Source organism: Notamacropus eugenii, chromosome 2 (genome assembly GCF_028372415.1).
Source record: "Notamacropus eugenii isolate mMacEug1 chromosome 2, mMacEug1.pri_v2, whole genome shotgun sequence".
NCBI lineage: Eukaryota > Metazoa > Chordata > Mammalia > Diprotodontia > Macropodidae > Notamacropus > Notamacropus eugenii.
The window spans coordinates 68834250-68849189 of NC_092873.1; the positions used below are offsets into that span (position 1 = coordinate 68834250).

Consider the following 14940-nt stretch of genomic DNA (forward strand, 5'->3'; position numbering starts at 1 on the left):
TCAGAGAGCACAGCTCCAATGGGTTGGCCATGTTGTTCAAATGCAAAATGTTTACTTGCCCAAAAGACTATTTTATGGAGAACTCACACAGGACAAGCGTTCACAGGGTAGTCAGAAGAAGTGATACAGGGACACTCTCAGGGACACTCTATTAATAACTTTGGAATTTATTGTGGGACATAGGAGATCCTGGCACAGGACCACTCAGCATGGCATGCCCATATCAGAGAAGATGCTGTGCACTCTGAGCAAAGAAGAAATGAAACAGCTCAAAGGAAATGCAGCATACACAAATTTAGAGTATTCACCCCAAATGTTCACACAGACTATTTGTGCCTAACCTATGGTAGAGTCTGCTGAGCCCATACTGGTCTGATTAGCCACATCACACACACTAGACCTTGACCCAATATAGTTATGGCATTTTAGTACTCTTTGAGAATGAAGGACAACAACCAAAATGGTACCCAAACGTGCCCTCCTCTCACTGTTGGAGATTTGGTGGCCTCCTCTCGCAGGCAGGAGGTGTTGAGCTCTAGGACAGATTCTATGTGGCAGCTTCTGTAGAAGACACTGTTTGCAAGGCCACAAAGTGGATGGAACTACATGGACTGAGGAGAAACCCAGGCCCCGCCCTGTGCTGGTACCATTGTCCATGGGAGCCCCGACAAGGAATTGTGAGGTGTCTCCAGAGCTTCTCTCCCCAAGTGTTTAACAAATGTCTGTCTCTAATTCTTCCTCTCACCTCTGTTCATAGGTAGTGAACATACTGGAATCCCTTACAGACCACTATGCGAAGAGGTTGTGGAAAAACATTTATTTGGACAAATTATTGATGTGGACACAATGGAGCAGAACACAAGAGTAACAATTAAGTAGCAGATAAAGGGCATTTTGTTTACAATGTAAAATGAGCCATGAGTTTTAAGGGAAATGTAATATTTGATTTTGGAAATTTTTTCAAAAAAGGCACACAAAAGAAAATCCTTTTGTAGAGGGAGCACCATGGAAATTCTGGATGGCCCCATGTTGGTTACATCAGAGCCTGGATTCTCAAGCATACTGCAGGGAGTTGGCATGTAAACAGAGAGAGTAAAATGAGCACCTTTATTTCTATGCCTAAAGTGACCCCTTATTTATGGGTCCCTTTAAAATCTGGAAAAGAGGCACTGGCAAGAAAGGAAGACATCTCTATGAAGAGTCACCTTGAGGGAGAGGCACGCCTTGGCCAATGGTTCTGCCAAGCTTTGGGCTTGCTTTTCCCTGAAGATATGGACTGATTTTCACTGGACCAGCTTGTCTTTGTCATGGGCCATGCAGGTGATTGAGGAGAAAGGTGGGAGGCTATGTGAACCCTAAGGCTCTGAAGTAGAAGTGGCAAGAGACCCCAAGGAAGTGCAGCCATTAGAAATGGCCTGTCAGGTAACCCTCCACAGCAATCTTTCCTCCTAGGAGTAACATTGCCTGAGCTACTCCAAGACAACATATTTCCTCAGAAAGAGAATATAACGTGTCAGGGAATATTGGTCTTCAGTCAATGCAACCAAGTGCAGGAGCTTTCTGTTCTAGACATGTGGAAATAGTGGTCACTAGGCGGGGAGTGTACTTTCCAAGCTGACTCTGGCTGAAGACAGGGATGAGAAGCATTCTAGCTGAAGGGCTTGCATGCAGGGCTACAGATGGGAAGCTACAAGCAAGGGGGTCTGCAAGCAGGTGAAGGAGATGTGCAAAAAGCAGACTCATGCTCTATTTCTCCAATCTTTTTCCTTCTCTAAAACAAGTCCATTGGGAGGCTGAGAAGATCACAAGTCACATTTTTATTTCTGTTTTTAAGGGTCAGTGGGAAGAGGATGGGGATGGGAGAAGACCATAGAGCATGCCTCCTGGGCTAGTAAGTTCTCATCCCTCCTCCCTCAGCCAAGGGAGATCTTTCTGGAAACTGTTTGGTAGAGGACACCCTGGAGGAGAGACTGGTAGTCAGGCACACGGAAGAGGTGGCGCTCTCCATAGGCCACATCATACTCGGTGGTTTTCCCTGTGACCAGGACACGGATGTTGGGCTCATTGACCTGTTGGCCCACCACCAACACGTAGATTTCAATGTTCGCTCTCTGGGCTTCCTGCACAGCCTTCTCAATGGCACTCTCTGTGATTCCTTGGGAGTTCCCATCAGAGAAGAGGAGCACCTTCTTCTTAGCCCGGTCTGAGGATGCTCGCTGGTAGAAGGAGGTCACATAGCGGATGGCAGCATTCACATCGGTGGCATCGTTCATGAAGCCCATGCTGTCGATATTGCTGGCAACCACCGTATAGTTCTGTAGGAACTGCAGAGCATTGCTTTCAGGCCTCTGCTGGTCTCTGCCACTGTACTGGACCACAGAGAAGCGCACGTCATGGGAAGGATCATCCTTTTCTGCTGTGAGGAATCGTTCAGCTAGGCGCTTCACGAATCGCTTGGTGGTCTCAAAGTTGTGTCTGCCCACACTGGCTGAGCTGTCCAGCAGGACTGTGATGTCTGTGGGAGCAGTGAACCGGACTGCAGAGAAGGAATAGAGTGGTTAGGCTGCCTGTTATTCACAGAGATATTCTCTCTTTCTTCCCACAACACCTGGTCCCACTCAAAACACCCAAAATTAGGCTGATGCTGGGGTGGGACAATGAATGCAACAAAGCTATGAAGTTCAAATGCACATACACACATGTACACACACACACACAAATCAAAGATGTTAGTATTACTCACTTGGACAAGTGTAGTCTGGACACTTTTTATCTGCAAGAGAGAGGAAAAGAACTTTAGGGTATTGATCAGCTACCAATATCTATCACTTTCTTGTACTTGTGGAAACCTGGCTTCGTTGGTCAGACGACCCTGCCTGTACCCCTTGCCTCCCTCTGCAGGTAGGTGCACCTTCTCTCGTGACCCTGAACGCACCGGCCAGGAGAAAGAGAAGGAAGAGCCCACTCACAGCTTGCCCCTCAATGCCATTTCCTGACCTCCCTAACATCATCACTTAACAAGGTTTCCTCCTTTGCAATTTACTCCCTCTTCTGGGTATTCCCAGTTTATCCTAGTGGCTGTTCCTAACTTGCCCCCAGGCATTTCCCCTCTTTCTCAGAGTTTGGGACCTGGCTTATTCTGCTTTTCCTCCTGAAACTCCGAAAGTTTGCGATTTCAATATATATGTTGATGTCTCTTTAAACACTCATCTGTCTTGCCATGAAGCACTGCCTCCCTATGGGCTAATTATAGGCAGGGGCAACTTCCCAGATCCAAGGTTTCCCCAGGGCTGCTCTTCTCTGGGGCACTACTATGTCCCAGTGCTATGCTTGTCTGGGGCCCCCACACGCCAGCACCTGGATGAAGCCGTGACTGCCCTGATCCCTACTTCTATCCCTGAGGCTGACTTTGTAATCCTTAACACAGTCACAGGCAATGGGTGTCAGGTGCGCTCTTCACATGTTTGTTGAGTGTGCAACTAAGTCACGGGAGAGTTGGCTGGAAGACTGCTCTGAGAGCCCTGGTCAGCCCCAGAGGATAATTCTCACCGATGCAGATTTGGGTGGTGATGTTTTTCAGGAAGTTATCATCTAGGAGTTCTGCATAGTTTTCCTTGACAAGGGAGATGCCTGTCCTTTTCCCAGGGGAGCTTGGCTGGGCTTGGCAAGAGATTTCATTCAGCTGATCTGGGCTTGCACTGCCTCCAAAGAGATCCTTGATGCCCAGGGAAAATACCTGTGGGGATGAAGATCATTATTAACCTTTTCTTCTTTAAAGAAATCTTGTTCCTTCCTCTTGGACCTTCTCAACTCAAACTAATTTTTGAAGGAGGTCTTATTTCCTAATTCTCATTCCTTCTCCACTCAAATGACCATATGTTTGTGTATCTGTGTCTATGTCTCCCCTGACAGAATGTGAGTTCCTGCAGGGCAGGGATGATGTCATTTCCATGCTTGTGTTGCTAATGCCTAGTACAGCATCTGGCACACAATAGATGCTTAATAAAGGCTTGTTGTATTGAAGTGAAACTAGATCTAGGTCCTCTTGCCGTTTTGTCCTCTATCGGTCTTGTCCTCTAACCCTAAATGCCCTAAATCTACTAGAATCAACAGTGAAGAAGACTCTCTTGTTTCTCCTTTTATGACCTGTACAATGGCCCCAGAATTCAGTCGAGTTGCCTCCTCCTACTTACCACAACATCTGCTCCACAGAGCACAGTTAGAGGGGTTGTATCACGTTCAGTGTCTGACCGCCCATCTGTGATGACAAGAGCGATCCGTTCATTCTGGGTGGGAGGCAGTAGGTTACTCCTTGTGTACTGAAGGGCCTCGCCAGTGAAGGTGCCTCCGGCCATCCATTGGAGTTTCTTCACTGCCCTGAATTCACAGAGGGAGATTAGAACTCAAGGCCTCTCTCAATGGGAAAGTACCCTTCCCTCAGTAGCAATGTCCTAACAACAGCCACCATCTTACAGAAGACATCCTTGGACCATAGAGAATGCACCATCAGAAGGATTCCCTTGGTCTATCAGTCATTCCAGTTTCTCCTTGAGTGGAGAAATGAGTGCACAAATTATATTTGCTTAAGATAATAGATTGTCATGGTCCTACTGGGGACCAAGTGGCAAGTTTGATTAGCCTCCTGTCCCCCACCTGACCTTTGTCATTTAGACATTTGTGAAAGGGTGAGGATAGATGCTCATGGCCTATCCTCATCTCACCTGGCAAAGTGTCATAGGATAGATAGAATGTCAACTCCCTGGGGGAAGACTTTTGTTTCCTTTTGCTTTTGTACTTCAGTGCCTGAAAGAGTGGCTGGTACATAGTCGGCACTTAATAATTGCTTATTGAATGACTAATTGAAGGATAACATCATTTTGACAGCAACTCTTTTGGACAAACACCTGTAACGAGGATACTGAGAAGTCAACAAAAAGCCTTCAAGTGATTTCATTCTTTCTTTTTGGAGAGGGATAGATTTGTGCTTCTCTTTTCTCTTATTCTGTCTGTATTTGCATTCACTCGATGATTTCTTTGGGGAAGGAAACAATCAAGGAAGAATATTTGTAGCCTGATCCATCTTCAAAGAAATAGAAAATAGAATAATGACACCATCATTGGATAATCTTTCTAGAAGGAGGCACATGTACTCTTAAACATGCCCTGTTCATAATGCTCAGGTTACAGTTACATGATCAAAGAAGAATTGAAGGTTGCTGGAGGGTTCGGCTCTAGCTCCCAGAGGCTGGCCCCTTGGGCTCTGGGGGCAGGGAGCAGACAGCCTGACCATCTTGCTGTCTCCAGTACCTGAGTGGCCTTCCTAGCTGTCAAATCAAGCCTACACTCACACTTAGTCACATTACTTTCCATTACGTAAGGCTATGGAGGAAAGTCCCCTTTTGGTTCATGCAGGCTTGGGAGAATTTTTCTCTCAGAAGACCCATTTATGGCTCCATAGAGTGACTGGTCACATGGAGGCAAGAGGAGGTTTCAATTGAATGTCAATTCAATGTTAATTCAAAAATTAATACTATTCCTTCTACTATTAGCATCCAACAGCTGGTGGAGCTCCAGATTCTGGTTGACTGGGCAACCATGAAGGGGAGGGGGGATACTTACTCTTTCAGGTCATGGGCATTCTGGATGTTGCTATCACTCAAGCTCACATGCTCCTGCATTAGGTTATGGCTGTATTGGACAACGCCTGCATGGGACTCGCCAGGTTCAAACTATAAAACAGGGTTGATGAAGAAAGTGGACAGAGTCAGAACCAAGATGGAGCCATTTCCCATGAGAAAGGGAAGGGCAGGGAATCACCAAGCTTTCTCTCACCTCTTTCCAATTGTCCATTTTTAATCTGAATGAATGAACGAATGGATGAAAAATCATCTCCTAAACTCAGTCATTTAGTCTCTAAATTTCTATATTGGATGGGTGCCCTAGGTTGTTCACCCATCAGCCTTGGATCTCACTCTGTCACAAGCCTTTCTTGGAAAACATTATTTTAAAAATGAAAGTGGACATCCAGGTATGGTAGCTAATCAAGGTGTGCAGAAACAACAGGGGACTGTGACCTTGGATGCATTAATGGCTCTAAACTCCTTGGATGTTTGGAAGGGAACATGAGGGAAAAATCATGTAAATCAGTCTGATAGGCAGATGAGGCCTGATTTTTGGAAGACCACTTTTCTTCTGTATTTTCCATATGAAGTTAAGAATTTAGGCTAATTGTAAGGAAATATCCTAATTGTGAGAAACCTGTCCCCAAATAGAATGAGCTCCTTCTCCCTGGAGGTCTTCAAGCAAAGGTTGGGTGACTTCTTGGATATGTTGTGAAGGGGACTAAATTCCTTGAGGGCAAACCTTGTTTCATTCTTTTCTTTTGTCTCAATGGCCTAGCATGCATAAAGTACTTAATCATTAGTTGTTGAATTTAACGTGTCTGGTAAGGGTTAGACTAGATAAATCTCTGAGATCTTTTCCAGCTCTGAGGTTCTGGAATTCTATGGAGTTCTACAGTAGTCTGTACTCAAGATTCTCTCATCCTGGTGGAGGTCGCCACAGGGGATACTTTGTGAAAGGCCATGGTGACTCAGATTCTCTTGCGTCCATGAGGTTGGCCAAACTCTCCAACTCCCTTCCTTTTTACCATTCACCATTGTGCATTCAGCCCCACATTTGGAGGGAACTGGATGATTAGTGGGAGGAACATGGGGGTGAGGATCCCTCCCTTTCTCTTCTTTAAATGAACATTTGATGGTGGGATGACTGATTCATTCAGAGTGTTTAGCAAATGACTTAGAAGGTCTTAGCTGATTTTTCTTCTGGGCATGGTGTCATGGGAACGCTTCACCAACATGGTAACTACCATTTAAATGGTGGTTAAAATGTGGGCAGGTTAATCACAATGTCCTGCAGTGATAAGGCATGGAAGTGAGTTCCCTTACCATCACTGCGTGTTTTGTGAAAATGACATTTGGCCCTACTATGCATAATCTTCTGGAGTCAACACACAGTTGGATAACTGCTGAACATTGCTTGACATATAGGAAATATGCAGGCTAAGAAATATTGTCTGAAATCAAGGTTCCCTAGGAGAAAGGAAACCTCTTTGTTTAAGAACAGAAGGGGGCCTGTCAACAGGGCTGCTTCAGAGGGCAGGAAAGGCTTCCTTCTGATGAGAGATGCCCTAAGGTGGGGTGGACTCCCTTGGAGGGCTTCTGAGGCAGTGTGCTGTGGAAGGAACTCTTGTCAGGTGTGTTCCAAGGAACTCTGACATTGGGAGTTCTAGGGTCTTACCTTGACTAATTCATCTCTGCTCAGCCTGTCTATGACCTTGACAATGAAGTCTTTGGCAATCTCAAAGTTCTGAAGACCAATGCTTTCTGAACTGTCCAACACGAAGAGAATGTCGATGGGTCCACACTTACATTCTATTCCAAAACAGGAGACAGAAGAAGTGTTACCACCCCTGGCAAGCCTTCCCAAGGCTGAGCATTGAGGTAGCTTGAGATGAGTCCCCCTCAGAGACTCAAACTGTTCCTGCTGAGGCTATTTATCCATTAGTTTGAGATTTATACATTATTTATCTGTTGGTTTGGGATTCCCAGCATGCCTGAGACATAACAGAGAGGGAAAGAGAAAAGACTCTTCTCTTCCCCCCCCCCCCAATATTATAGTAGGCCCTATTTTTGGTGACGATGACATTCTCTATTGATTTGTTAGCCTCCTGTAGAATTCTCTGTCATTTCAGACACTGCTCTATTAATAGTTGGGGAGCCTGTCCCAGGGAGGCTGCCATTGTCTCCTGGCCTTGGCACCATTACAAGGTTCTAATGCATGTATCTGAACTGTCTGTACTAATTTATGCCTGAACCCAACATGCCCTGGGAGGGTCGAACATTGAACTCCTGCAGTCCGAATCGGGCTGGCCACCTTGCAGCGGCTGGAAAATGACACAAACATAAAACGCACATTTTTAAAAGAGTTGCAAAGTGATTGTTACTCACCACAGCAAGCTAGGGGAAAGAAAAGGAAAGAGAGGAAATTAAAATACAACAAAGACTTCATGTGGCAGTTAACCAGAAAATAGGGTACGCTCTCCATCTGAAGGAGCGTGGGCATTTTTCTCTGCATCTGGCCTTGATGTGGGCCTCCTAGGTGTAGAAGTCTCTGCTTTGAAATTCTAGGAGGATCCTGCCATAGTTTAGGGAATCTTGCCATGGGGAGGATGGTCATTTGAAGAAGCTACTGGCTTTGAAGGGAAATTTAAGTCCCCTAAGAAAAAAACATCTGGTTTGGGCTGCTAGGGAGAGAGCAGAGTAGGGACACCATAATGCTCTGGTGTTCATCTGTGCTGGACACTCCGGGGAAGCACAACAGACATGGGCATAATGGCAGCAATGCCTCCCCCAAGGCTGCCAGAGGTATCACACATATGGTGGCCCAAGCCAGGTTAAAGTGCAATTGGACAATATTTACCAAAGCAAATAAAAACACAATAGAGTACAGATAATATTCACATGTGGTTTTCTGAGTCAATGTGTGGCCCAGAGACTTATTGGTATGGTTTAGTGATCTTTGTTTCTATTTGAATTTGACTCTGCTATACCATATAGGGATGCCATTTTGACTGAATTCAATGCTCACCTACTGGTCACTGGGCATTCACTCATTGACAACCAGCTAGTGATTAACTAGCAGGATTACCACAACTGGTTCAGGGAATTGTCCCCATTTTCATGGAATTTGCTCATCCATTTTGTCAAAACTATCCTATTGGCATCTAGAACATGCCAGACTAGGTCATCCTTGTTCAGCGAGGGATAGGGGAAAGAGCACAGGACAGAGAGTTGGGAGCCTTGGGTTCACATCCTGGTTGGACACTTCTTGACTTTGTGACCTTAGGCAGGTCCCCTTACCTCCTTGAGTGTCCTGCTCTCCTAATCTGCAAACCGGGGATAGGAACATTCCTGCCATGTATCTCTGGGGATGCTGCACTATTTTTATGAATGTACAAAGATATAACATAAGGATGTTCAAAACATAAAAATCTCTGCAAGTCCATTCTCATGGAGGTCGATTTGGTTCTTGTGTCCTTGTCACTGAGCATGATGCCAGCACATGGTTATTGCTTAACTGAGGGACTGGCTTGAAGAACAACACCCCTTCCTTTCCAAAAACCAAACACCTCCAGACATGCTTATTTGAGTCATTACACATGCACAGGTGATTACTTACAGCACATTTTCATGATTATGTCCAGGATTTCACATTCCTGAGAAGGACAGAGTAAAGAGGCATCAGTCTGCAGCAGCAGAAGCCCTTGGGCACCCCAGTGGGAAGGTGGCCACTTGGCTGATTGCAAGTTCTAGGGCAAGCAGGCCTAGCCTTCAGGAGAACTGGGAGGCCAGCGAGCCTTCATCATGGATATAGCCCCAGAACGAACTTTAGAGCTTATGTGGTCCAAAGCCCCGCTTTTACAAGCTTTTACTGAGGTCCATAGAGGGGATGTCCCTTGGTCCATCTATATCCCTACTCCTCTTGGATTCTCAGCTTCTGGGACTCTGCAACCCTCCAGCTTGGTTCAGTTCCTAAACAAGCTCTGGCTCTGGAAGCAAGGTGGTGGGTTTAAGTTCCATGATGACCTAAGGTCCGATTAATTTCACCAGAGTGCCACGTTCTGTGGCTTAGGCCAATAGAAGGGAAGTAATCATGGGAAAGTGGGCCAGTGGGGAGTTTGATTTACTCACATCTGGTCCTGGAGGCCCTGTGGGTCCTGGGGGTCCCTGTGTGAGACAAAAATACATTAAGAGGAGAAGACAATGAAAAAAACAAGGAAAATGGGTGAGGCAATGGTCAAGGAGAATGCGCCATTGGCCTTTGCCTCTCCAGGGCTATCTCAGAGGTGAGTGGCATCCTCTACCTCCGACACTCAGAACCCATACAATGGCTTGTCCACAGCCCCCAGCCAGGGCCCAGAATACTCCTGCTGATGGGTGCTCAAGCACTGATCTGGATCATGAACTGACTCCTCAGGCTGGGGAATTTTCCCACTTGGGGGAATCCTCAGGTGAGTGTAAGTCCATGCTGAAGAAAAGCTGAGTGGTAAAAGGAACTGCTGGGTTTCTGCACACAGGCACAGGCCCATGTGGCTAGGCCAAGAACAGGTCAAAGGCCAGAGATTCCAGCTACTATCCTTCAGTCTGGGAGGCGGGAGGTGGCCGTTACCACTTTACCACTATATGTTGCCCATCTTTCCTGTCTGCAGTGGGTTTGCTGAGCTGGCTTAAATGAGATCATGCCTAGGGGTTCTTTGCAAACCTTATGGTACCATATAAAACCAGTTATGGTGGTGGTGCTGGGGAGCATGGGAGGAGGATGAAGGATGCTGAGGATTCCTGTTCCATGCTTGAGTGACTGGGTTACCTCTGCCCACTCCCATGGCCCTCCCACTGCTCCACTTTCCCACCAAGGAGGAATGGGCAAGGTTGAGACAGGCACACATGCTGGATCCCAGCCATGGAGCCAACTCATCTGACCCTCTCATTTTTCCGTTGGTGAAACTGAGGCTCAGAAAAGTGAAATTCCTTTCTCAAAGCCATACAGTGAACAAATGGTAGAGCTGAGATTCAAGGTCAGCACTTCCTTCCTGCTCCTGCCCCACATCAGTCTCCGTTCTAGAAGACGGACTAAGCCTATTGCCTCCCCTGCCTCCTCTCTCCCCCATCAAGGTGAGGTCTCATGCTTGTTGGCTGTGCTGCACCTGCCAGAGAGTGGCCCCAACATCCAAGGAGTTTGTTTCACTGTGACTCTTCCTAACAGAGGGTACTGAGGGTATTGCTATTACTATCCTTCAGAGGGGGCCCAGAGGTTTTTGGATGTGAAAAGAATCACCTCTTAGTTGAAAATGTTTGGGCCCTGCTTTGTGATGTTGCCCAGATGTCGGGAAAAGATTTTCATGGGTGAGTCTTCATAAGAACAGTAACTAGCATCGACATTTAATGCAAAGGCTTTCCAAGCATTAATTATCTCTAGGTGCCACAGGTATTATAACTCATCTGTTACAGATAAGGACAGTGAAGCTGAGAGGTTAGGGGACTTGCTGATGAGCATCTGAACAGAATTCAAACTCAGGTCTCCCTGACTCCAGGCTCACACTCTACCCACTATCCCCACCCAGCCCCAGTCACTTAAAGAGCTCCACAGTTATGGCGGGTCATCTCTGTCCATCTTTCCACCCCTCATGGGTTGGCAGCTCTCATTCCTGCCCCTCAGATTTGCGCCTTCCTTCAGTTGACTGTCCCGCTTGAGTTGCCCTGGGGAGCCCTAAAGGTCAGACGCCCTAAGGCATTCAGTGGAAAAATCAAAAACTTGGCTCCCGGCTTCGTAGCTGCTTAATATAAACTCTCTCCCAGCAGCCCAGCCAAACAGCCCATGCCAGAGAGACAAGATTTTGGTCTGCTGACTCGGCCACGTCAGACAATTCACAGAAAGCTTAGAACACCCCTTCTAGATTTTGTGCCCGTCTTAGCTGGCCAGGGGCTCCCAGACACTGTCTGGCTCCAAGGCCAGGAACCAGAGCTGGTCTGTTTTAAAGCTGGGCTGGATGTCAAAGGGAGGGACCCTCAGAGGCTGCCAAAAAAAGGGAAGAAGAAGCCAAAAGAGACAGCCGACCCCCCTCAGCTGTTCCTGTCCTTCCTCTTCCCCCCAGAGCCCTTTGTGCACTGATGCTACTTACAGCAGGACCTTCTGGGCCTCTATAACCCTTGGCCCCTTTAATCCCTGGTGGTGAGATGTCGTTGTTCTGGAATAAAGCAAGAAAAGACCATCATTTGTTTGGAAAATCCATCCCACAAGAAGGTCTTTCTGCCCCGGCCAGGCTTTGTGCTGGCCAGAGGGTCCTAATGTTTCTAAACTGGTTTGTAACTGAGCGGAAGGATCACACTCCCAGTTAGGCTGGTGTTTCTCTTGGAGAACAGAAGTGTGGGTGCCATAAGAAGCAATGGGAAGGACAATGGTGGGTGTAAGCAGGCCACAGTGTATTACCAGTGAGGGCTTGCACACCCAAGGAGAAGGCACCAGCAAGGAAAGATGTGACAGAACTAGGCATTTTCTGTGAAAATGTGTATGTGTGTGCGTTTGTGTGTCTGTGTGTGTGTGCTAGGGTGCTTGGGCCCCTGGTCTCTGAGCCCAAGGCAGAGCCCTGCAAAGGCTGGATGGGGAGATATAGAGGAAACGAGTCCAGGAAGAGAAGGTATAGGTAGGCTGCTACATGGATCACTAGAGGGCATGAAGACAAACATGGAAGAGACCTGAGAGTCATCACATCAGCATATTGAGGAAGAGATTGCCTGGCTCTCACAGGTGGTATATAAAAGGGCAGATTTTCAGGAGTTTGTCTTTAAATTATTGGTGTCTGGGGATGGCCAGAGTTTACCTTTAAGTCACAGGTGGGGTTGAGGGGGATGGCTCCATCTGGTCATTACTTACATCCTCGCCAGGGTCACCAGCTTCTCCTTCGTCTCCCTTGACGCCAGGATAGCCTTTAGTGCCCTGTCCGTGGGGAGAAGATGGCTCTGATTAGGACAGGGTGGGTCCTGAATGATCCCCATGATGTGCCTGCCATGGCCCGTGGCCATGTGATGATGCTGGGACCAAGGACTTCATGAATGATCAGAGCAGGCAAGTACACAAAAACAATACAGAATCCACACTGTCCATTTTGGGGGGGGAAGATTGAAACCCAAATATCCCAGAGTAAGGAGTGGAGGATGATCCCAGTACTGCCCACATGTTCATAGAGCTCCATGGAACTCCATAGCTCTACTCTGGGGTGGGAGGGTGGGAGGCCCAGGAAAGGGGCAGCCAGTAAAGAAGTGGATCAACTTAGCTCTGGAGACTTAAGTCATGGTCTCCCATTGACCTTGGCTGGGTGGGACCCATGCAGTAGAAGGGAATCTCTTGGTGGACAGGCTTGGGCTCCTATCTTGGCATTCCAGTTTGGCTCATGGTAAGAGAGGCTTGGACTGGAGACAAGTCTTCTAGTGCTGCCCATGTTGGAGTCCACTTTTCAGAGTTAGGTGCCCTCAGAGACACACAGGTGGAATAGAACTAGACTTTCACAAGAACCCCTTACCCTCCTAGACAGGGCATCAAGAGGGAGCCAAGGTCTATACTCACATTTATGCCAGGAGGACCCCTATTCCCTGGATATCCCTGAGGGAGAGAAAAGGAGAGGGGACATATGTAAGCAGATTGTGAGAGAAGTATTTCCTTTGGGGATGGTGTGATTGAGCCCGATGAGTGGGGCTGTCCCTGGGGGAGGCAGACAAGGGGCCTCTACCCCACAGAAGCAAGGGGCTTGTCTGAGGTCATTGGCTGCCTAACCTTTTGGTTAGGGGTGGGGAGGGGCAGGAAAAGTATTCTAAATTGTACAAAGAAAATTTTAAATTCTAAATTCTGCAAAGAAAAAAGCTTACTTACTGGAAAGCCCGGGAAGCCTTCTGTTCCATTCCCAGGGGGCCCATCTTCACCCTATAATAAGTAGATGCCCCAAAATGACTGAGAACTCCTTGTCACCTAAGGGAGAAGTCCTTTCCCTGGGCTTGACCTTCTCTGTAGCCCTCCTGGAGGTGCTATCCCTCCCAATCCACACCCCCTCCTATCAGCCAAAGAAAAAGCAATTTTCCAGCTGGGTGCCCACTCTGAACATCCTTTCTGCCTTGATCCAGAAAGTGGCTTCCCTGGCCTGCAGTGAGGACAGAGCTGTCTGGCCCAGATGGATATGCCTCGGGCAGATAGACCCATGCTTCCAAAGCTGAAGCTCTCTCCCACACAAAAATGTCAAGTAGTCTAAAGTTTAGATAAACCACAAGTTATAAGGGAAGTCACAGCATCTGCCCTTTGAAGAAGGCTGGAAAATCAATGTGGCCCCAGTGAACTCCCTGATCCAGCTCCAGGACGCCACATAGAGAGGCACGGATGGGGTAGAGGTGGGGCAGTTAAGTGGCCACATTCCTCCCTACACAGATAACTGATTCTTACATCGACTATGATAATCACATCAGGCTTTGGCACTGGGTCCAAACCTCTTTAGGTAGGGTTGCTGAGCCATGGCGAGTCTTTGCTTGGGGAGGCACGGGATGGCAGACCCTGGTCCCATTCACGTGGGTCCTGAGGTCATGGAGCTCCATGAGGGGCCAAGATCTCTATTTCTTCTCACCCAACCTTAGCCCCTGGGGGCTGAGACCCACATCATTGCTTCAGTCCCACCTGATTTCACTTGTACATAGTCCCTACTACTGAGGGTTATGGAGAGATGGCTGTTTCTCTCCTAATGGAAACCCTCTGGAGAAGAAAAGCCATGGTGACCCCTGACCCTGCATCTTCTTTCTCAGGTTACGAGGGATTACTCCTGCTGGTTGTGGTATTTCATGGATGAATGCAAGCTTGGGAGAGACCAGCTCTGTGGCCAACCCCTTTTATTTACACCTATGTATAATAACATAAGAGAGTTTGTATATGGTGGTACTGTCCCTAAGTCAGAGTCCAGAGCCAGAAGGAACCTCAGAGGCCATTTTGTCTTTACATATGGGGAAACTGAGGCCCATAGAGGGTCAGTGACTTTCCCAAGGTCACAGAGAAAATTCCTGGCAACCTTGGGATGAGAACCCAGGCACCTGGATTTCCAGCCAGTGTCCTTCCTGCTCCTTTCAATCAACTCAACTCCTTGTCTTTTTGCCCCAGATAGTGAAGCCCAAAGTGAGACCCAAAGGGATCCCAGTTACAGGAGCCTTGAGGAAGCTGCCTTGATCTCAGGTCTTACAAGTTGGCCTAGTTGGATCACAAAGGGAGAGGGTGGGAGATAGCACTTCTCCTCCCCTGCCCTCCTTCCCTCCTTCTGTCTCCCCCCTTTTTCACCATTCATCTTGGCCCTAG

The 14940-nt window shown here is 47.5% G+C and overlaps 1 protein-coding gene across 1 annotated transcript in view; it reads right to left on the reverse strand.

Moving 5' to 3' along the window:
* Positions 1–802: 802 nt before the first annotated feature.
* The window catches only part of COL6A1 (collagen type VI alpha 1 chain), a 42849-nt gene continuing 28711 nt past the window's right edge, over positions 803–14940 (reverse strand). The window contains exons 23-35 of the mRNA XM_072640798.1: positions 13486–13536; positions 13183–13218; positions 12493–12555; positions 11741–11806; positions 9753–9788; positions 9241–9277; positions 8010–8018; positions 7300–7433; positions 5620–5729; positions 4194–4377; positions 3550–3736; positions 2744–2773; positions 803–2536 (exon numbers count right to left, since the gene is read on the reverse strand). Coding sequence (XP_072496899.1) covers positions 1914–2536; positions 2744–2773; positions 3550–3736; positions 4194–4377; positions 5620–5729; positions 7300–7433; positions 8010–8018; positions 9241–9277; positions 9753–9788; positions 11741–11806; positions 12493–12555; positions 13183–13218; positions 13486–13536 — 1566 coding nt within the window. The 3' untranslated portion in view covers positions 803–1913. The remainder of the gene's footprint in view (positions 2537–2743; positions 2774–3549; positions 3737–4193; positions 4378–5619; positions 5730–7299; positions 7434–8009; positions 8019–9240; positions 9278–9752; positions 9789–11740; positions 11807–12492; positions 12556–13182; positions 13219–13485; positions 13537–14940) is intronic.